The 23,907-nt window shown below is 43.8% G+C and overlaps 1 protein-coding gene across 12 annotated transcripts; it reads right to left on the reverse strand.

Annotated features, from left to right (window-relative positions):
* Positions 1 to 4,492: 4,492 nt before the first annotated feature.
* Positions 4,493 to 23,500, reverse strand: LOC108891967 (junctional adhesion molecule-like). Of its 12 annotated transcripts, none has more exons than XM_051067876.1 (8): positions 23,094 to 23,500; positions 22,143 to 22,487; positions 21,955 to 22,056; positions 21,273 to 21,599; positions 20,864 to 21,187; positions 19,821 to 19,834; positions 12,575 to 12,884; positions 4,493 to 5,331 (listed from the first exon to the last, which is right to left on the reverse strand). In XM_051067876.1, the coding sequence occupies exons 1-8, from the start codon at positions 23,128 to 23,130 to the stop codon at positions 5,204 to 5,206; spliced, it is 1,587 nt and encodes a 528-aa protein (XP_050923833.1). In that variant the 5' UTR covers positions 23,131 to 23,500; the 3' UTR covers positions 4,493 to 5,203. The 12 variants fall into 12 exon arrangements, with proteins under 12 accessions (XP_050923833.1, XP_050923832.1, XP_050923831.1 ...); XM_051067875.1 differs by lacking the exons at positions 19,821 to 19,834; positions 20,864 to 21,187; positions 21,273 to 21,599; positions 21,955 to 22,056; positions 22,143 to 22,487 and adding exons at positions 13,220 to 13,543; positions 14,259 to 14,354; positions 14,465 to 14,806; positions 15,398 to 15,742; positions 17,175 to 17,225 and having other exon boundaries at positions 12,575 to 12,898; positions 23,146 to 23,360; XM_051067881.1 differs by lacking the exons at positions 4,493 to 5,331; positions 12,575 to 12,884; positions 19,821 to 19,834 and adding exons at positions 6,326 to 6,869; positions 7,019 to 7,348; positions 19,502 to 19,808 and having other exon boundaries at positions 21,162 to 21,187; positions 23,094 to 23,425.
* Positions 23,501 to 23,907: the final 407 nt, after the last annotated feature.

Below are 23,907 nucleotides of genomic sequence, written 5' to 3' on the forward strand. Positions count from 1 at the left end.
CAGTAGAAATATCATTATTCTATATGTTGCATTATGAAGAGTTATAATATAATAACTTTATAAATGTCAGCAGGTTTTTCCGTTAACACGTCTGCTGTGAAACTGAGTGCTGCTGACCACAGTGTCAGACGTGATGTCCTTCAGCCTGACGTATTGTGGCCTGCCAGTGAGGGAGTCGAGAGATGTAGTTGGTGAAGGCAGCACCATCAGAGCCATGAGACCAACCCAGACCTGGACCTTAAACCCTCACACACACCTGGTTTAAATAAACAGATCAGTATATTTAAGTTATTGGTGTAAATCCTCACATACACACACAAAGTTATAGTAACAATAGTCTTATTTATAAGCTAATGGTGTAAATATTGTTTCTCTCATGTTGTTCTTTATGTTTTTCCACAGAACCATTTCCAACCTGGGCCACAGGTCTCCTGGTTTTCCTGGTTGTTGTTGCTCTTGGATTTGAAACAATGCAAACACTTGCTGCAGTTTGATGAGTAGATACAGTGGATTACAGACTGCACAGCTCGCTGTCTCCTGTAAACATCACCCTCCAAACCCACCAGACGAGCAGCAGGTTGAACAAGAGAGATGTGCAGTAGAAGTCCAATCAAGGTCTTTACTAAAGGTTCCAGATGCAGGGCTCGACTGAGGCCAGGTCCAAAAGCAGAAAACTAACAGCACTAGGACATGACTGCTACACTACACAAAGACTGTGACAGAGGGAAGGACACAGACCAAATACACTGACAGAAGAGACAGTGGTAAAACAGCATCACACCAGCTTCACGTGGTTCAGTGTAAACAGGTAAAGGCTGTATCACAATCTGTGTGTAAAGAGGAGAAGCAGGAACAACACAGAAACACACAGAGACCATCTGTTGAACCGACTGAAGCTCCTGTATCAGTACTGTAATGATGATGCTGCCACCTGCTGGCTGATTCAGGTAACAGCTCCACAGGTAACACAGCTCACAGTTTTCACTTCACGACACAGATTTGAAGAGGAAACATCAGGTGAAGGATTTTCCAGGACAAAGGTTTCTGATGGAGTTTGGTGACTTTCTGTTCACAGGTGATTATTTACAGGTTAGAGACTGAGAGGAGAAGCTGTCAGAGACCATATGACCCCAAACCCAAACTAATGTTTGTTCTTTTAAACAAAAACCAAATACTTCTGTGTGATAGATAATAAACTGTAACAAAGTATCTGATGTGCAGCTGAACCCTCTGACTGGCTCTCAGGGTTTGATGTAACAGCAGAACCAAAGGTTTGTTCTGTGTTTGCACCCGGACGCTGATCGTTGTTGTTCCTGTTTACGTCGTAGAACAAGTGAACGGTCATTATGTTCTGATGTAACTGTAAGATTTACAGGACACGGAGCACGTGACCTGAGCTTCATTTGACAGATTTCAGTTCTTTTTCATTCTAAACTGATCAAATAAAAATGTTAAATCTGAAACAGATGAGATGAATCTGAAGCAGTTAATTAAACCACCTGCTCCATGAATCTGTGTTTGTCCTGAATCCAACACACTCTGTCTCTGTTTCCAACAAACAAACATCCAGAGGAAATTTAAACTGTCACAACAAGCAGGTGTAAAAGGAATTACACTGTTGTCAAGACATTTCAAGGTTTGGAAAACACTGAAGGAAAAACACTCCTGACCAGGAAGTAAATCAACTCCAGCAGTAGAAACATGAGAGTGACGGTCACACTGCACCTCCACACTCTGACCTGATCTGAATGTGACTGTTTTCACATCGTTGATCTGAATCACAAATCACGAGCGAAGCTTCAGTTAATTCTCATTCTTGTTTTTCTTTTCAACAAGCAGGAAGTTTAATCTTTACCAATCAGTCATGATGCAGCCGACACAGATTCTCAGAAAACTGGAAAAACAGGATTTTGAATTGAACTGAAATCTCGGACCTGAGACCCGACAATATTCATTTAAAACATGATGATTGTTTTCTATTGTCTGAGAACTGGTTTAAACAACTTCCTCCCCCAAGAGATCTAATCCTCTCCCTCTCTTTGCTTCTGTCTGTTACAGAGAATTCACATTAAAGAGAAACCACATCATTGTGACCAGTGTGGGAAAGGTTTTTACAGGTCAGGTCACCTACAAACCCACGACTCACACAGGAGAGAGACCGTACGGCTGCGATCAGTGTGGAGCAACGTTCAGCAGGTCACAAGGCCTAAAGATCCATCAATGTTTTCACACTGGTGAGAAACCATACAGCTGTGATCAGTGTGAAGCAGCTTACACCACATCAGGTGCTCCATGAACGGGATCACACTGGAGAAAGACCTTACAACTGTGAGCAATGTGAAAAGAGTTTTTCAACTTCAAAACAACTGCAAATCCATCAACGCTGCCACAGCGGAGAGAAACCATACAGCTGCAACCAGTGTGGAAAAGCGTTCTCCCAGTCAGGGAATTTAAAAAACCACCAATGTATTCACTCTGATCCAGTGAAGATAAAAACTCAAGACTGTTGACAGTGACTGTAAATTAATCACAGCTTTTATCTGTTCTAAATTTACCTTCAAGGGAGATGTTCAAGTGAGTATTACTGCTGAAATGTAAATGTTATTATTGCAACAATCCAAAACTATGACAGTGTCCAGAATATTCTCCAGAATAACTCTGGAGGTACTGCAGCTCAGAGAATATGTTGAGAGCATATTAAGGTCAAACTCACTCCCTGGATCCTGCACACACACACACACACACACACACACACTGCAGCTGTGTCAAACCTCACATGTGGAGAAATAAAGTCTCAGAAAATATCTCTTCTACTGAGTGAGATCAAAACTTGGTGCTACAAAAAGATCAAGTGGTATTTGAGACTTAATGTATTTCTGTGGTTACTCAGTCACAGACCATGTGTGTGTTAATCACACATCTAAAAATTATTGGTGTTTTATCTGATGTCTGAACATTGAAGCTTCAGTCTGGAGATGTTAGAAGATTCATAGAACATATGTGGTTTTAGACAACCTGCACCTCCATGAGATGTAATCCTCTCCTCTCTCTGCTGCTGTATGACTGTATATCACAGTAGGAACAGACGCACAAAGGTTCATCAGAGAGTGCAAAAGAGAAACCATACAACTGTGAGGAATGTGGGGAGGCTTTTGGAAGTTCAAACAGCACATACACTGGAGAAAGACCATACAGCTGCTATTAGTGTGGAACAAGTGTGATCCTAGTGAGAATACTCACCTACACTTTCACACTAGAGAGAAACCATTCAGCTTTGAGCAGTATGGGAACGCTTTGGGGGCTGCAAGAGTTTCAAAGTCAACATAGAAAAACTTTTAGGACCCTCTGGGATACTGAAGGGTGAGAGATCTAATAGACAAAGCTCACACAATAGAGAGAAACCAAATAGATGTGACCAATGTGGGCAAGCTTTGAGAACTTTTAAGTCACAATCAAAGAGAAACCATACAGCTGTGGTCACTGTGGGAAAGCTTATATACTTTTAAGTAATGTAAGAAGTCACAGATGCATCCATACTGGACGGAAACTGTATAGATTGGACAAAAATGGGAACTTCTAGGCCTTAACGTAATTTTTTAAAAAATCATTAACATTTTTACACTGAAGAGAAACCATACGAATGTGATCTAAGCGGGAAAGCTTTTACAACTTCAGTTAACTTATTTGTACTGGAAGGCATGATACACTGTGATCACTGTGGGAACTCTTTCAAGAACTCAAAACAGTTACATACCCACCAATGTTTGCACACTGGAGAGAGACCATACATCTGTGATCAGTGTGGGAAATTTTTAAACATTTAAATGCTTAACTATCCAAGCACCACAGACACCCCAGAGAGAGGTGTTACAAGTGTGACCAAAACATAAATAAGCTTCAAGTAGTTTAAATAAACACTAAAGTGTTCTCTCTGGAGTAAAATCACACAGGCTTCACTAATGGGGGGGGGGTCTTCAAAAAGACACCTGCAAGTGACAACCTGCAAGTGAATGCAACATGTGAAAGCCTTCTCAAGGATAACTGATCTAATAAGCAGTCAAAGAACACACAGTGGAGGGAAACACAGCTGTAAGCAGTGTGGAAAAACATGTTGACATCAAGACAATTTAAAAAGTCTCCCACATGTTCACACTGGAGAGAAACCATACAGCTGTAAGAAATGAAGAAAAGCTCATTAAACTTTAAGTAACTTAAAAGGAACCACCACATCCCCACTGAAGAGAAACCATACAGCTGTATGCAACATCTGAGCATCAGTGATCTAATTATCAAACTGTACACACTGGAGAGAACCCAAACAGATGTGACCACTGTGAGAAAGCTCTTGAATCTACAAGTAGCTGAAATAGAAAACAACTCATTCATCTTTGAGAGAAACCACACAGCTGTATGCAACATCTGGAAGCTTTCTTGTTGGGTAGTGATCAAACCAAGCACAGTGGAGAGAAACCACACAGACGAGCAACATGGGAAAGGTTTGAGGACGTCAAATAGATTTAAAAAAGTCAGAGTTCACACTGAAGAGAAACCATACAGCTGTGATCAACTGGACCGCAGTGGTTTACTGTAGTAAAACCAGACATGGTCACATGACTGCTGTCAGGCTTATGTAATGAGGGGGCGTGGCCTATTATCATTCAGGTGATGTAATCCAGGTGAAAATGACCTGCTGACGTATCAGTCTGCCTCTAAAACAAATGTAACATTTAATACAGTGAATGTTTTCACTGAACCTTAAATTCAGAGGGTTAATGTGCAGTATATTAAAGTTACATTTAAATCATTTCTTAATGTTTGGTGTTGATTCATTTTTCCTTCAGATAAACAAAAGAAAACATAAAAATCAATCACTGAAGAAAAGAACAAATCATTTCACATAAATGAACAAACATGAAAAATACAAATCAATAAACAGAAAAATGTTTCAGCTCATTTTCACAGTAAAACCACAGAATTTCTTTTCTTCTTTGTATGAACTAAATAATAAAACCAAACCTCAGAGAAACCTGATAATTACTGACTGAAGAGAGGAAACGTTCAACATTAACTTTAACCATTCACACTCTTCTCAGTGGTGAGGAACAATCTCTGGATGTAGAGAAGGAACATCTCTGTCCACAGCTGAGTCACTGTGAGTCTGATGAAATGGATGCTGGCTGAAAGCTGGGAGTCCAGCAGGAGATCAGGAAAGAACTGCTGCTGGGTCTGGGACCTGGAAGTTGTCTTTCTCCAGAGCCTCCAGCTGTCTGCTCAGTCTCCTCTGTCTGGTGGCTTCATCCAACACTCTGCGCTGACCGGCCTCCACCCGAGCTGAGAGAGAGAATTCAAACCAAACTCCGTTGTCAAATCTCACAGTTTAACATTTCTCTGCACTTTGTTCGTTGACTGAACCCGAATTAAACATGTTCTGACAGAGTTTAGGACTTGATAGAAACTAAAGGTGAATTCGGCGGACTGCTGAAGCCACAAGACACAACTTATTCCAGTAAGACATCAAGAAACCTTCAGGTCATCCCGCTGAAACAAACCGCAAAGGAGCCGCGGGCTGCAGCCTGATCTGACTCCTTCAGTCAGGATTTTAGAGAACAGTGTGACATTACACCACAGCAGCTCTGTGCCGAATTCACCGTTTATCTACAACAATTATTCACCAATAACAGAGACATTAAAGAGAGCGCGTGGGGTTCAGAAAACCGGAGAACCGTTTCAAATGGACGTTTCGTCAGTTAGACCCGGAGCCGCCGCTAACGTTCAGGAAAAAAGGACAAAACCCAAACAGAGAATCTGTTAACGAGACTTTCCACCTTCTAAACTTTCACTGTTTACACACACGAGAGCCACAACTCGACAAAGTCCCGTTTTCATCAAGAATTCAGTTCAAATCAAACCGAACTCACCGGAGCCTTTCTTCTCCAGCACCATGTTTGACCGTTGATGTCCTGCTCTGATACGGCAGCCGCAGAGGGACAAACCGTAGCAGACGAAGCGCGGAGTAAATAAACACCGATTCACTGAAGGAGTTTAACATTCAGATGGATCATAAGGAAACTTAGAGAGTTAAACAAACTTCACACGATTAAATGTAAAGTGTCGGAATGTGAACATCTTTATACGGTGAGCCACAAGGGACAATATTATATGAGCGCGTTTATTCTTCTTTGTCGCCATCTAGTGGTAAAATAAAACTATTACATGGACCTCAGGGTGGGATTTCTGCAGGGTTCATAGAAAGTAATTTAACACCAGTTTCAGGATCAAAGGATGAAACATCAGTTAAAACCAGTAGAAACCATAAGAGCTCAAATTATTTATAAAGTGCCTGAATTTATTGACCTCCAGATGTATACAACAATAACTCCTAATAATATCATTAATCACTAAAGACACCCTGGACTTTGATGATATAAAAAATAAAAATTTTCCATATGAAGTCACACACACACACACACACACACACACACACACACACACACACACACACACACAACGACTGCTCAGGTTTCTGTTAGGAAAATACTTCATAAAGAGTCTGTCAGAGTTCAGAGGATCTAACACAGACGTCACCTTCATGGACACTAAGACAGTTTCCTTTTTCACTGAGTGTGTGACCACAGTCTGTGTCTGTTCTGTCTGATTCACTAAGACAGCAGCTCAGTACTCAGTCAGCTCCTGGACTCATGCTGGTCCTGAACCTCCAAGACCCAGTCTGATCCACAATCAGATCAGATCAATAATCAAAGACTGATCAAAGACCGATCAAACTGATTGATCAGCCATCAGAGGAGTTGGATCAGTGGAGCTGCTTCTGTTCCTGATGTCGACTGTTTCATCTTTGACCTGAGTTCTCTCTGTAGAGGAGACAGAAGACAGTGAGACAGAGACAAACAACCAGAGACAAACAATCAGAGACAAACAACTAGAGACAAACAATCAGAGACAAACAACTAGAGACAAACAACCAGAGACAAACAACCAGAGACAAACAAACAACTCTGACCTTTGACTTTGAGCTGCACTGTTTTCTCTCTCATTAATTTTCCTTCCTTGTCGTAGACTCTGCAGGTGTATCTTCCTCTGTCTTCACCTGTGGGTTTTCTCAGGATCAGACTGAGGTCTCCAGTTCTCAGCAGGTCTTTCTTCACCTCTGTTCGGTCTCTGTAAAGACGATGCAGTTCCTGAGGCCATTCAGAGCCGTTCTTATACAGGTAGAGCTTCCTGTAACTGCTTCTCTCCCACCACTCCACTCTGACGTCTTGAGGCAGGTCACCTGTGGTTCTGAAGGGCAGCTGGACAGACTCCACCCCTGAATCCACCTCCACCTTACAGTCTGAGAGGACAACAAAGCACATCATCAGCTGTACAGACAGCAGCAGCAGTTTGTCCTCACTTTATTGAAGGAGGACAAAGTTGTAGAGAAAGCTGAAGGACAGAACCAGATCAGAGCAGAAGGTAACAGGGGACAGAAATCTAGAAACTAAAACCAGGTCTTCAAGCTGTTGGAGATGATCAGAGTCTTGATGGAGACACATCAGTGACATGTGTGGACATGACTCAGGTGTGTGTGAGCGGCAGCTCAGCATCCTCTTCCTGTTCACTGGTCACCTTGATGTGTGTGTTGATGTAGTTGATGTGTTGGATGAAGCTGTCCATACTGGAGCAGTGCAGTTTGCTCAAAGTGTCGTCAACACATCAGCTCCACATGTCAGCTGAGCTACAAGCTGGAATCAGCCTCTTCCTGTTGTTAACCACCTGTCATCACATGACTGAGCTCACAGGATCACACCTGAGCCGTCTCCATGACAACTCAGCTAACTCCATCAGCTGATGAATACTGGGAAATGTGGCTGAATGATCTGGAAAAAGCTAGAGAGTTAAAAGTATTTTGTTCAAGAAATTTAAATTTAACTGACCTTTGACCTGTAGCTTCACTTGTCTCCTCATCAGGATGTTTCTCCTCCGGTTGTAGACGGTGCAGGTGTAGGTGTGTCTGTCTTCATCTGTGGGGTGTTTCAGGGTCAGACTGAGGTCTCCAGTTCTCAGCAGGTCTTCATTCATCTCTGTTCGGCCTCTGTAAACACGGTGCTGTTCTTCAGGTCGGTCAGAGCCGTTCTCATACACACGGACTTTATCATTTGCACTGTCCGTCCACTCCACTCTGACGTCTTCAGGCAGGTGAACTATGGTTCTGCAGGGCAGCTGGACAGACTCCACTCCTGAATCCACCTCCACCTTTAGGACTGAGAGGACAACAAAGCACATCATCAGCTGTACAGACAGCAGCAGCAGCACTGATGCTAACAGGACCTCACTGTCTCATCCTTCTGTGTCTCATGTTGGTGGAGAACACTCAGTATTCAGACACAAGAAGCTCCAACAGTTTGTTTGAGGACCTGGAACAACCAGGTGACCTGAGCTCACCTGACGTCTGTTCTTTACTCAGCCATGTCTCACACACATCAGCACAGAATCAATGAAGATCTAATGTTTCTGTTCTCAACAATCTGAAGTTTGTTCTAATGTTTCTCAGCAGAAGTCGACCAGACGACCGAGCACAAGTCAAGAGGAACCTTTACTGAAGCTGCTGCACATGACTGTCAGGCTGCAACATTTAGTGTCAGCACATGGTGTCATGTTGGCTGCTGTTTACCACCACAGAAGAAGAGTAGAAACATACCTGACATGAAATAGTGTCGAAAATGTACCAGAAGACCCACAGCAACAATAAGAGCAACAACCAGGAGACCCAGGAGGACTTTGGCCCAGGATGGAAATCGTTCTGTGGAAAAACATAAAGAATAAAATGACCTCTGACCTCTGACCTGTATCTAAAGTACATATAAGTATATTGTTGCTGACCTTTGACCTGCAGCTGTATGTCTGTAATTCTCCATCGTCCTCTAAATGATCTGACAGTGCAGGTGTAGGTGGCGCTGTCAGAGAGCTGGAGGTTTGTCAGGTTGAGGCTGAGGTCTCCAGTGTCCAGAGCGTCAGTCTTCATGGACGTTCGGCCGCTGTAACGCTGGTTCTGCTCTGTCAGTTCATCACCTTCCAGCTGACGCTGGTGGACGGTTGAAGGACTGAGGTCGGAGCGGCTCCACTCCACTGTGGGCTCGTCCAGTTCAAAGGTGGGAAACTCACAGGGCAGCAGGACAAAGTGGTCCCCCTCCACCACCTCCACAGCTGAGGCATGCTGGGACACTGTGAGGACACACAGACAGAGAGGGTCCATCTCAGCAGCCTCACTTCATGTCTCATTACTCCTCCATCCTCAGCTGACCCAGAATTCAGTCTGGTCCTGTTTGGACGCTGCAGCTGATCAGGCTGCTCTGAATCCACATCAGCACAGTTTAACACCACTGACTCTTCTTCCTCTCACTGTTCACTTTTCACTGGTTTTCTGATTCTACACGTCTTTGTATTTTAGCTTCCAGCTTCTTCTGTCTGTGAGTTCTGCCCGGTCTCTTGGACAGTGTGAGTGTTCATGTCTTCCTGTCTGTACATCCTTAAACATGATCTGGATCAAAGCGGTTCCTGTCCAGAGTCACAGACAGGGGCTCCTGACAGGCCCTCCACCAGAAAGGAATATTCCTCCTGTACATTATGAACTTTCTCTTGATTGAAATGATCATTTGCAGTAGTGTTTGCTTTATTTCGCGACTTTTAAGAAAAAAGAAAATATTACGTGGCCCTGTTTTAAAGGACGTGGAAATAATTTGTGGTTTAACTCGATCAGGTTTTAGTCTGGTGTCAGAGCCACTGTTCACATGGATACAGCCACAGAACTAACTGAATTAACCTTATAGCTTTATAACAGTGAAGTATAATTAACTTTATTCACTGTATAATAAACACTATGGCACATCAGACGCCTGGTTCTCATGTTATTTTACTCCCACCTGACACTGTTCTATAATCTCACTCTGTTTACCTACTTTACAGCATTGACTTGTGTCACGTGACATTAAAACCTTGTGCCTGCAGTTTAGTGATAAGTTTTCAGCAGTTGCTCTGTGATGACAGAACTTTGTCCTGATTGGCTGAAGGCTTCTCTGACATCATGACGTGGTGTGTTTTTATTCCAGAGACCTCAGATCAGTTATCTCCTGTGGTTTTTACATGTGAAGCTGTGAAAACAGTTTGGATCAGGTCATGTTTTTATCCTTTTCTCTCTCCTGGTAACAAGGTGGCTCCTGTTGTTTATCCTCTGTGATTCTCAATAAAACAGAAATAAATACTGTTTTCTCTCTGAGAGTGTGGCTGCAGCAGGTTTATCATGGGTAACGTTTCCATACTTTTAGATATTATTCACATTTAATTTTAATGTCTCAGATTTAAATCTCTATGTTCAGAACAACATACAATATCTTTGGCTCAGTAAACAGTGTGAACAGGTTTACAGAACAAACTGACATATCGAGGGAAACACTCCAACTTTTTAAATGAAAAACACTGAACAGCTGTGCAGGTTTTCCACAGTGAGACAGATATTTGATGAATAACTAGCGTATCTGTCCCTGTGAGCTTCAGAAACAACCGTTTATTTCTAGAAAACATCGTCATGGATCAGTTCCAGAGGATGAAATGAAGGTTAAAGCAGAAAGACTAAAGAGCTGCTGCAGTGTTGGATCAGTCAGATCAGAGGGACCAAGGTTTTCTTACCGTGCAGGAGGATCACAAACACCACCAACATCTTCATCTTCCTGGAAAAAACTCCAACAAAGTCCCCTTCAATCAGCTTCTTACTGAACTGACTAAGGCTTCAAAACCTCCTTCAGGACTTCAGTTCACAGCCACTGCTCACTGTCCTCCTCCTGATAATCTACTGACGCTCAGAGGAAACTTTAGTTTCTCTTCCAGCTGCAGGGAAGCTTTTTATTCACTGCAGCATCAGAGCTCAGGTTTCACAGCTTTTCATAAACAATAGTTTGGGATATAAAACATCACTGGGACATAAAAGTAGTCCTGCAGTTTGGCCCAGGGCAGCAGAACTGTTCAAACCAGTATACACAAGGAGAGAGTACAGCATTGACTTGTGTCACGTGACATTAAAACCTTGCGCCTGCAGTTTAGTGATAAGCTTTCAGCAGTTGCTCTGTGATGACAGAACTTTGTCCTGATTGGCTGAAGGCCTCTCTGACATCATGACGTGGTGTGTTTTTATTCCAGAGACCTCAGATCAGTTATCTCCTGTGGTTTTTACATGTGAAGCTGTGAAAACAGTTTGGATCAGGTCGTGTTTTTATCCTTTTCTCTCTCCTGGTAACAAGGTGGCTCCTGTTGTTTATCCTCTGTGATTCTCAATAAAACAGAAATAAATACTGTTTTCTCTCTGAGAGTGTGGCTGCAGCAGGTTTATCATGTGTAACGTTTCCATGCTTTTATATATTATTCAGATTTAATTTTAATGTCTGTCAGAGGACTAAACTTGTGTTTGGCCTGAAAATGTTCAGAACAACATACAGTATCTTTGGCAGCAGACAGGAAGAGAAGCTGCAGCGCCTCCCACAGGACTCAGCATGCAACAACAGGACTGGAGACCTGGTTCAGAGGTGACAGGATGTGTAGTTTATTCTGCTGACATGTTGTTACTCAGTTGTATGGAGCCTCCAATCAGAGAAAACTCTTTGTACAGTTCAGTCTGGACTCTGAAATCTGAACCCCACTCACTTTAAGATTTCCTCAGTGAAGCTCTGACTGCTCACAGTTTGAATCTCAACCTTTATTTGTTCACAGGAAACAACATCTTCATGACATTTTGCAGCTAAAGGTGTTTGAGCTGAGAGAATCTTTATTTCTGAGAAAACACAGCACATAGATACTAAAGCTCCTGATGACTGAAGCTTCCATGTTTCCTGACAATCAGTTTCATCTGGAACTTTTCTCTTCATCCTGCTGATCTGAACCTCTTTAACCACAGTTTGAAACTCTAGAGGAGATCCAACGTTTCCAGCCATGCTCAGTGTGTCCTCAAACTACATCTGATGTCAGAAACCAAGCTGAGAAATCAGTTCAAATGAGCTGCAACACTTCCACTGACTGAGTCCACCTGACATGTTGATCCATCAGTGATAATAATCCAGTACTAGAACAGAGAGAGCTGCTCTGAACAATGACTGCTCAGGTTTCTGTTGGGAAAATGTCTGTTTAGTAGAGGAAGGCCAAGGTGGATTTCATGTCTGACTTACTAAGAGAGTCAGCTTCTGGACAGATGCTGATCCTGAACCTCCAAGACCCAGTCTGATCTAAAGTAAGAAGTTGACAAAGTGTCCTCCTGTCTTCATCCATCGTCCATCAGCTCCTTCACTTCCATTTTCTCTCTGATCCAAAGTCAGATCGGATCAATAATCAAAGACTGATCAACAGACCGATCAAACTGATTGATCAGCCATCAGAGGAGTTGGATCAGTGGAGCTGCTTCTGTTCCTGATGTCGACTGTTTCATCTTTGACCTGAGTTCTCTCTGTAGAGGAGACAGAAGACAGTGAGACAGAGACAAACAACCAGAGACAAACAACCAGAGACAAACAACCAGAGACAAACAGATAATTCTGACCTTGGATTTTAATCACCACTGTTTTCCTTCTCCTGATCTCCTTGTTGTAGACTTCACAGCTGTATCTTCCTATGTCTCTGTCTGTGGGGTGTTTCAGGGTCAGACTGAGGTCTCCAGTTCTCAGCAGGTCTTCATTCATCTCTGTTCGGTCTCTGTAATCATCTTCCTGTTCCTCAGGTCGGTCAGAGCCGTTCTGATACACATGGACCTTCCTGTTAGTGTATCTGGTCCTCCACTCCACTCTGACGTCTTGAGGCAGGTCACCTGTGGTTCTGAAGGGCAGCTGGACAGACTCCACCCCTGAATCCACCTCCACGTGACAGTCTGAGAGGACAACAAAGCACATCATCAGCTGTACAGACAGCAGCAGCAGTTTGTCCTCACTTTATTGAAGGAGGACAAAGTTGTAGAGAAAGCTGAAGGACAGAACCAGATCAGAGCAGAAGGTAACAGGGGACAGAAATCTAGAAACTAAAACCAGGTCTTCAAGCTGTTGGAGATGATCAGAGTTATGAGTCTTGATAATGTGAATTTTTTCTGCTGTTTCACACTAAAGTCTGTATGTTTCTTTTCTTTGTGACATTTACATGTATGGATCTAAAACTGCTGTTTCAAACATGTTCAACCTCACTCAACAGCACTGACCTTTGACCTTTAGCTCCACTTGTTTCTTCATCAGGGTGTTTCCCTCCCTGTTGTAGACGGTGCAGGTGTAGGTGTCTGTGTCTCCATCTGTGGGTTTTTTCAGGGTCAGACTGAGGTCTCCAGTTCTCAGCAGGTCTTCATTCATCTCTGTTCGGCCTTTGTAATATGGGTCCTGTTCTTCAGGTCGGTCAGAGCCGTTCTCATACACATGGACTTTACTGTAACTGTCTGTCCACACCACTCTAACGTCTTCAGGCAGGTCACCTTTGGTTTTGAAGGGCAGATGGACAGACTCCGCCCCTGAATCCACGTCCACCTTGTAGACTGAGAGGACAACAAAGCACATCATCAGCTGTACAGACAGCAGCAGCAGCACTGATGCTAACAGGACCTCACTGTCTCATCCTTCTGTGTCTCATGTTGGTGGAGAACACTCAGTATTCAGACACAAGAAGCTCCAACAGTTTGTTTGAGGACCTGGAACAACCAGGTGACCTGAGCTCACCTGACGTCTGTTCTTTACTCAGCCATGTCTCACACACATCAGCACAGAGTCAATGAAGATCTAATGTTTCTGTTCTCAACAATCTGAAGTTTGTTCTAATGTTTCTCAGCAGAAGTCGACCAGACGACCGAGCACAAGTCAAGAGGAAGCTTTACTGAAGCTGCTGCACATGACTGTCAGGCTGCAACATTTAGTGTCAGCACATGGTGTCATGTTGGCTGCTGTTTACCACCACAGAAGAAGAACATGGTTCACAATGTTCCATCTGAGTCCAGATAAATGCAGTGAAGCACACGACAAACTGCTGAGTAAAGTCATGTTGTAGAGCTGATTCTTCCTCATCAATGAGTCTGAATGAGCTTTTCTGACGTCTGGAACAAAACCTCAAGTTTCTCTTCAGCTCTCTGTATCAGCTGTTTTTAACTCTCAACTCTTTTAGCTTCTGGAACAAGAGTCTGCCTCCACAGTCAACGAGCCACAAGAGGAAACATCTTCACCATCAGCATCATGGGTAATGTAGGAGTAGAGACATACCTGGCATGAAGTAATGTCGAACCAAAAGACCCACAGCAACAGTAAGAGCAACAACCAGGAGAACCAGGAGAGCTGTGGCCCAGGATGGAAATCGTTCTGTGGACAATAGAAACGAAGAACAACATGACCTCTGACCTTTATCTACACCACTGACCTCTGACCTTTATCTACACCACTGACCTCTGACCTTTAGCTTCAGTACTGACCTTTGTCCTGTCTCACATGCAGAACTACTTTCTCTCTCAGGGTGTTTCCAGCTGTGTAGATGGTGCAGATGTAGGTTCCTGTGTCTCTGTCTGTTGGGTACTTCAGGGTCAGACTGAGGTCTCCAGTTCTCAGCAGGTCTCCATTCATCTCTGTGCGTCCACAGTAAAACTCATTCTGTCTTTCGAGGTCGTAACTGCCGTTCTGATACAAGAAGACCATCATCAGTTCTGGCTCTGAGCGGCTCCACTCCACTGTGGTGTCCGCTGGCAGATCAGCTGTTGTCCTGCAGGGCAGCCGGACAGACTCCACCCCCTCCTCCACCTCCACCTCCACCTGGGAGTCTTAGAAGTCAACAAACCACAATGTCAAGTACACAAACAACAGCAGTAATACTGATGGTAACATAATGAATGACCTGGATTTAATGGCCTCTGATCTCTGACCTTGTCTTACCACTAATGTTCCTTCCAGTCTCGCAGTTGTTTAATAATTGACATATGGCAACAGTCCAGACTAGGCATGTAACAATTCAGTCAACTCATGGTTTGATACACTCATGACATATTTAATGAGGAAATAATGAAATAAACTCAGATGTTAGAGTTCCTGTTGATTGTTTCTCAGTGTAAACAGAAAGAATTTATCTCTTGTCCCCAGTTTATCCATCATGTTTGGAGAACAGTGGATTATAGATGATAACTGTCTCTACACTAGAGTCTTCCTAACATCATTGGTCATACACCTGTTAGAGTTCTCTAGATCTACTTCTGCTCACATACCCAAGAACACACTGACACTTCACTGTACCATATAATTCATTATACCATATAATGGTCTAAGCACTGGAATGTTCTGTGTGTTGTTGGTTCCTTTGCAAATATATTGAATCCAAAAGTCAACTTCAGTCTCCTTTGACAATTCACAGCACTGACCTTTGACCTGCAGCTGTACGTCTGTTACTCTCCGCTCTGCTCTGATATTACTGATGGTGCAGGTGTAGTCTCCGCTGTCAGAGAGTTGGGGTTTTCTCAGAGAGAGGCTGAAGTCTCCAGTGTCTAAAGCATCAGGCTTCATTGATGTGCGTCCACTGTAAAGCTGGTTCTGTCCTTTCAGATCATCTTGTTCCTGTCGTACATGGACAATTTTTGGATCAATGTCGTAGCGTCTCCACATCACTGTAGGGTCTTCAGGTATAGAACCAGAGTACTGACAGGGCAGCAGAACAGACTCCTCCCCTGAATGCACCTCCACCACCACAGCCAGGGCATGCTGGGAAACTGTGAGGACAAAGAAACAGACACACAAATTAACTGAATGCTGAATGCCTCATGTCACATCAGCTCCAGTTTTAAAATCAGTGTGAAAAGTCAAAGAATTGACCATTTAATTTTCAACTGGTTAAACATTTGTCTTTGTCTAAGACATCCCATTCTTAATGCACTGGGTCAGGACTCTGTGCAGGTCAGTCAAGTTCTTCTGTACCAAACTCGTTCATCCATGTCTTTATGGACCTTGTTCTGTGCATGGGTGTGCAGTCATGTTGGAACAGGAAGGGGCCATCCCCAAACTGTTCCCACAAAGTTGGGAGCATGAAATTGTCCAAAATGTCTTGGTATGCTGAAGCATTAAGAGTTCCTTTTACTGGAACTAAGGAGCCAAGCCTAACCCCTGAAAAACAACCCCACACCATAATCCCCCCTCACCAAACTTTACACTTGGCAGTCAGATAAAGACCGTTTTCTTGGCAACCACCAAACCCAGACTCGTCCATTGGGTTGCCAGACAGAGAAGCTTGATTCGTCACTCCAGAGAACACGTCTCCACTGCTCTAGAGTCCAGTGGTGGTGTGCTTTACACCACTGGATCTGACACTTCGCATTGCACTTGATGATGTAAGGCTTGGATGCAGCTGCTCAGCCATGGAAACCCATTCCATGAAGCTCTCTACGCACTGTTCTTGAACTAATCTGAAGGCCACATGAAGTTTGGAGGTCTAGAACTATTGACTCTGCAGAAAGTTGGCAACCTCTGTGCTCTATACGCCTCAGCATCCGCTGACCCTGCTCTGTGATTTTATGTGACTTTGTGGCTGAGTTGCTGTTGTTCCCAATCACTTCTATGTTGTTGCACAGGTGGCATCCTATCACAGTACCACACTGGAATTCACTGATCTCCTGAGAGCGACCCATTCGTTCACAAATGTTTGTCGAAACAGTCTTCGTGCCTAGGTGCTTGATTTTATACACCTGTGGCCATGGAAGTGATTGGAACACATGAATTCAATGATTTGGATGGGTGAGTGGATACTTTTGTCAATATGGTGTAGTGAGACTAAAGTCAGTTTTTCTGCAAGTCAGTAACAATGACATTTAATGTGCACTTCACATAGTTCAAAAGAAATTAGAGTTAGAAGGCGAGGGCCTTTTATTTATTTAACTTTATAAAAGTAGTTTAGTTTAGTCTTGAAAAAACTTTATTGATTGTTTGTCTGAGACACTTTTTTCATCCACATCAGTCTGTCTCATCTTCAGTTTTCTTCTAGTCTGTGTTTGGGAGGAGATGCTGAGATATATTGGTCCTCCTTGTTCTCACTTTGCATCTGAATAATAATTATGTTTTACATGAAAATCTGCTCATGGTTCAGTTGAACAGAGACTAAAGAGCTGCAGTGTTGGATCAGTCAGATCAGAGGGACGAAGGTTTTCTTACCGTGCAGGAGGATCACAAACACCACCAACATCTTCATCTTCCTGGAAAAAACTCCCAACAAAGTCCCCTTCAATCAGCTTCTTACTGAACTGACTAAGGCTTCAAAACCTCCTTCAGGACTTCAGTTCACAGCCACTGCTCACTGTCCTCCTCCTGATAATCTACTGACGCTCAGAGGAAACTTTAGTTTCTCTTCCAGCTGCAGGGAAGCTTTTTATTCACTGCAGCATCAGAGCTCAGGTTTCACAGCTTTTCATAAACAATAGTTTGGGATATAAAACATCACTGGGACATAAAAGTAGTCCTGCAGTTTGGCCCAGGGCAGCAGAACTGTTCAAACCAGTATACACAAGGAGAGAGTACAGCATTGACTTGTGTCACGTGACATTAAAACCTTGCGCCTGCAGTTTAGTGATAAGCTTTCAGCAGTTGCTCTGTGATGACAGAACTTTGTCCTGATTGGCTGAAGGCCTCTCTGACATCATGACGTGGTGTGTTTTTATTCCAGAGACCTCAGATCAGTTATCTCCTGTGGTTTTTACATGTGAAGCTGTGAAAACAGTTTGGATCAGGTCGTGTTTTTATCCTTTTCTCTCTCCTGGTAACAAGGTGGCTCCTGTTGTTTATCCTCTGTGATTCTCAATAAAACAGAAATAAATACTGTTTTCTCTCTGAGAGTGTGGCTGCAGCAGGTTTATCATGTGTAACGTTTCCATGCTTTTATATATTATTCAGATTTAATTTTAATGTCTGTCAGAGGACTAAACTTGTGTTTGGCCTGAAAATGTTCAGAACAACATACAGTATCTTTGGCAGCAGACAGGAAGAGAAGCTGCAGCGCCTCCCACAGGACTCAGCATGCAACAACAGGACTGGAGACCTGGTTCAGAGGTGACAGGATGTGTAGTTTATTCTGCTGACATGTTGTTACTCAGTTGTATGGAGCCTCCAATCAGAGAAAACTCTTTGTACAGTTCAGTCTGGACTCTGAAATCTGAACCCCACTCACTTTAAGATTTCCTCAGTGAAGCTCTGACTGCTCACAGTTTGAATCTCAACCTTTATTTGTTCACAGGAAACAACATCTTCATGACATTTTGCAGCTAAAGGTGTTTGAGCTGAGAGAATCTTTATTTCTGAGAAAACACAGCACATAGATACTAAAGCTCCTGATGACTGAAGCTTCCATGTTTCCTGACAATCAGTTTCATCTGGAACTTTTCTCTTCATCCTGCTGATCTGAACCTCTTTAACCACAGTTTGAAACTCTAGAGGAGATCCAACGTTTCCAGCCATGCTCAGTGTGTCCTCAAACTACATCTGATGTCAGAAACCAAGCTGAGAAATCAGTTCAAATGAGCTGCAACACTTCCACTGACTGAGTCCACCTGACATGTTGATCCATCAGTGATAATAATCCAGTACTAGAACAGAGAGAGCTGCTCTGAACAATGACTGCTCAGGTTTCTGTTGGGAAAATGTCTGTTTAGTAGAGGAAGGCCAAGGTGGATTTCATGTCTGACTTACTAAGAGAGTCAGCTTCTGGACAGATGCTGATCCTGAACCTCCAAGACCCAGTCTGATCTAAAGTAAGAAGTTGACAAAGTGTCCTCCTGTCTTCATCCATCGTCCATCAGCTCCTTCACTTCCATTTTCTCTCTGATCCAAAGTCAGATCGGATCAATAATCAAAGACTGATCAACAGACCGATCAAACTGATTGATCAGCCATCAGAGGAGTTGGATCAGTGGAGCTGCTTCTGTTCCTGATGTCGACTGTTTCATCTTTGACCTGAGTTCTCTCTGTAGAGGAGACAGAAGACAGTGAGACAGAGACAAACAACCAGAGACAAACAACTAGAGACAAACAACTAGAGACAAACAACCAGAGACAAACAACCAAAGACAAATAAATGATTTTGACCTTTGACTTTGAGCAGCACTGTTTTCCCTCTCATAAAGTTTCCCTCTGTGCTGTAGACTCTACAGGTGTATTTTCCTCTGTCTCCATCTGTGGGGTATTTCAGGGTCAGACTGAGGTCTCCAGGTCTCAGCAGGTCTTTCTTCATCTCTGTTCGGTCTCTGTAAACCTGGTTCTGTTCTTCAGGTCGGTCAGAGCTGTTCTGATACACATGGACTATCCTGTTGTCGCTGTCCATCCACTCCACTCTGACGTCTTCAGGCAGGTGATCTGTGGTTTTGAAGGGCAGCTGGACAGACTCCACCCCTGAATCCACCTCCACCTTTAGGACTGAGAGGACAACAAAGCACATCATCAGCTGTACAGGCAGCAGCAGCAGCACTCAGGAATCAATCTACAGCACTGACCTTTGACCTGTAGCTCCACTTGTTTCTTCATCAGGATGTTTCCCTCCCTGCTGTAGATGGTGCAGGTGTAGCTTCCTGTGTCCTTGTCTGTGGGGTATTTCAGGGTCAGACTGAGGTCTCCAGGTCTCAGCAGTTCTTTCTTCATCTCTGTTCGGTCTCTGTAAAACCAGTTCTGTTCTTTAGGTTGGTTAGAGCCATTCTGATGCACATGGACCCTCCTGTTAAAGATGGAACTGTCCGTCCACACCACTCTGACGTCTTCAGGCAGGTCACCTGTGGTTCTGAAGGGCAGCTGGACAGACTCCACCTCTGAATCCACCTCCACCTGTTGGACTGAGAGGACAACAAAGCACATCATCAGCTGTACAGACACAGTACGATGGTGTCTGACCATTAAAGGCCTCATGCTACAGCATTTTGGATCAACTGCAGAGTCTTTAGAGTCTTGTTGAGACTTGAGACTTGTTGGGGCAGCCTGATAATAGTGAATTACAGAGGTCCAGCCTGGAAGTAACAAATGCATGGACTAGTTTTTCTGCACCCTTTTGAGACAGGAAGTGCCTGATTTTGGTGAAATTACACAGGTGGAAGGAGGTAGTCCCTGAAGTTTGTTAAATGTGTAGAGGACATATCCTAATCAAAGATAACTCCAAGGTTTCTTACCATGGCCCTGGAGGCCATGGTCAAGTCATCTAGTGTAACTTTATCATAATAAAATGTGTTTCTGAGGTGTTTGGTACCAAGTACAAAAGCTTCAGTTTTGTCTGTGGTTAATAGCATAAAGTTGCAGGTCATCCAGGTCTTAATGTTCTTAAGACTTTAATTTCAGCAAAGTGATTGGTTTCCACAGGCTTCAATGACAAGTATAGTTGAGTATCACCTGCATAAAAATGGATGTTTCCGGAGTGTTTCCTGATATCATTGCCTAAAGGAAGCATATACTAGGTTAATAGAATTGGTCCAAGATCAGAACCCTGAGGGACTGATTACCTTTTTTACATGTTTTAAGTGTCTTGTATATTTTAGGACTACCCTGCCAGGCTGAGCGTGATTCTTCCAGTTTGGTGGAACACCATAAAAAACACCAAATAAAGTTTTCATGTCATTTGATTTAATGTGTGGGTTTGGAAGTTAAACCATGGAGCAACATCTTTTGTATTATCATTTTATTTTTCAGAGGGCAAGGATGTTGAGTGTTGAGTCCTCTGTTATATTGAGACAGTCATAAGATTTTAAAGTAATTAAATAATGGTCTTATACAAGATGATTCTGTGGGAAGACTATTAGATGATCAATATCAATACCATTACCCAAAACTTCAATCTACAGCACTGACCTTTGACCTGTATCTACAGCACTGACCTTTGACCTGTAGCTCCACTTGTTTCTTCATCAGGATGTTTCCCTCCCTGCTGACAGTGCAGGTGTAGCTTCCTGTGTCCTTGTCTGTGGGGTGTTTCAGGGTCAGACTGAGGTCTCCAGGTCTCAGCAGGTCTTCATTCATCTCTGTTCGGTCTCTGTAAACCTGGTTCTGTTCTTCAGGTCGGTCAGAGCCGTTCTGATACACATGGACCTTCCTGTTGTCTCTGTCCATCCATTCCAGTCTGAGGTCTTTAGGCAGGTGAACTAAGGTTTTGCAGGGCAGCTGGACAGACTCCACCCCTGAATCCACCTCCACCTGTTGGACTGAGAGGACAACAAAGCACATCATCAGCTGTACAGACAGCAGCAGCAGTTTGTCATCACTCTGACCTGTATCTACAGCACTGACCTTTGACCTGTAGCTCCACTTGTTTCTTCATCAGGATGTTTCCCTCCCTGCTGTAGATGGTGCAGATGTAGCTTCCTCTGTCTCTGTCTGTGGGGTATTTCAGGGTCAGACTGAGGTCTCCAGGTCTCAGCAGGTCTTTCTTCATCTCTGTTCGGTCTTCATAAACCTGGTTCTGTTCTTTAGGCTGTTCAGAGCCGTTCTGATACACATGGACCTTCCTGTTGTCTCTGTCCGTCCATTCCAGTCTGAGGTCTTTAGGCAGGTGAACTAAGGTTTTGCAGGGCAGCTGGACAGACTCCACCCCTGAATCCACCTCCACTTTGTAGACTGAGAAGAAAATGAACCACATCACATCAATAACTTTCTTAGTGACAAACCAGAGATAACGACTTGTATACAGTCCTCCAGTGGGACTCATCAGATGCTATGTATTAGCTGTTGATTCATTATCTGTTTGTTCCTGATGTTTGTTACTGATGTTACTCGACCAGACGACCGAGCACAACTCTTTTCTGACGTCTGGAACAAAACCTCAAGTTTCTCTTCAGCTCTCTGTATCAGCTGTTTTTAACTCTCAACTCTTTTAGCTTCTGGAACAAGAGTCTGCCTCCACAGTCAACGAGCCACAAGAGGAAACATCTTCACCATCAGCATCATGGGTAATGTAGGAGTAGAGACATACCTGACATGAAATAGTGTCGAAAATGTACCAGAAGACCCACAGCAACAATAAGAGCAACAACCAGGAGACCCAGGAGAACTATGGCCCAGGATGGAAATCGTTCTGTGGAAAAACATAAAGAACAACATGACCTCTGACCTCTGACCTCTGATGTGTATCTACAATAGGTACCACAGTTTGTTGCTGACCTTTGACTTGTAGATGTACATCTGCCAGTCTCTCTTGTCCATGTCTAATTGATCTGACAGTGCAGGTGTAGGTGGCGCTGTCAGAGAGCTGGAGGTTTGTCAGGTTGAGGCTGAGGTCTCCAGTGTCCAGAGCGTCAGTCTTCATGGACGTTCGGCCGCTGTAACGCTGGTTCTGCTCTGTCAGTTCATCACCTTCCAGCTGACGCTGGTGGACGGTTGAAGGACTGAGGTCGGAGCGGCTCCACTCCACTGTGGGCTCGTCCACGTCAAAGGTGGGAAACTCACAGGGCAGCAGGACAAAGTGGTCCCCCTCCACCACCTCCACAGCTGAGGCATGCTGGGACACTGTGAGGACACACAGACAGAGAGGGTCCATCTCAGCAGCCTCACTTCATGTCTCATTACTCCTCCATCCTCAGCTGACCCAGAATTCAGTCTGGTCCTGTTTGGACGCTGCAGCTGATCAGGCTGCTCTGAATCCACATCAGCACAGTTTAACACCACTGACTCTTCTTCCTCTCACTGTTCACTTTTCACTGGTTTTCTGACTCTACATCCTGTTAAAGTGACTGTTAACTGTCTGAACTCCTCTCTCCTCTCCTCTTTTCCTTCCATCTGTCCATCACGTCCTCAGTAGGAGGGACTAACACTCAGTGCAGAGACAGGACTGATGGACATGTGGAGACAGTTTCTACACATGAGACAGAGAGAGTGTTTTTCAAGCTGCAGGGATTTAATGCTGAAGAACAGACCTGAGGACAGTCTGACTGAACAGTCTTCTACATCCAGGATGACTTCATACAACAAACACATGCTGCCTTTAACATGTTTGTTGGTAGAAAACATCGTCATGGATCAGTTCCAGAGGATGAAATGAAGGTTAAAGCAGAAAGACTAAAGAGCTGCTGCAGTGTTGGATCAGTCAGATCAGAGGGACCAAGGTTTTCTTACCGTGCAGGAGGATCACAAACACCACCAACATCTTCATCTTCCTGGAAAAAACTCCAACAAAGTCCCCTTCAATCAGCTTCTTACTGAACTGACTAAGGCTTCAAAACCTCCTTCAGGACTTCAGTTCACAGCCACTGCTCACTGTCCTCCTCCTGATAATCTACTGACGCTCAGAGGAAACTTTAGTTTCTCTTCCAGCTGCAGGGAAAGTTTTTATTCACTGCAGCATCAGAGCTCAGGTTTCACAGCTTTACACAAACAAACAGGTGAAGCCGACGGAAGGAGGAGGGGCAAGCTGTGCTGTGACATCACACAGGTGTGAAATGAGAGGAGACGTGACAGAGACGACAGAACAGACTCCAGATCAGCTCAGGTGTTGGAACAGAGGACGGTCTCAGACACTTCTGAGGAGGAGGTTCAGTTTCCTCGTTTCTCAGACCTGTTGGTTCAGATTTCATCACAGAGTTCAGACCTTTATTTGTCAAAGTTTATCCAGTTATTCATCAGTTTCCAGTGAAGCAGCTGTTTGAATGAAGAGAAACAGGCTGAGCAGCTTCACACTCACATCACTGTAACACTGAGATTTGTTTCCATGGTTACAGTGGAAACAGGAAGTGATCATGAGGAGAATAAAACAGGGATTTCAATGTTCCACATTCACTAACATGTGAAGACCAGACAGGTTCAGGTCCACAGCTGAATGATGCTTCCTGCTGATGTCACCCAAAGCATGATGGGAACTGTAGTTCAGAACCTGTTTATCTCAAGCAGAGGTAAGAATAAGAACGAGACTGGAACTGGTCCAAGTGAGGAC

Source organism: Lates calcarifer, unplaced genomic scaffold, assembly GCF_001640805.2.
Source record: "Lates calcarifer isolate ASB-BC8 unplaced genomic scaffold, TLL_Latcal_v3 _unitig_2068_quiver_942, whole genome shotgun sequence".
NCBI classification, from domain to species: domain Eukaryota; kingdom Metazoa; phylum Chordata; class Actinopteri; family Centropomidae; genus Lates; species Lates calcarifer.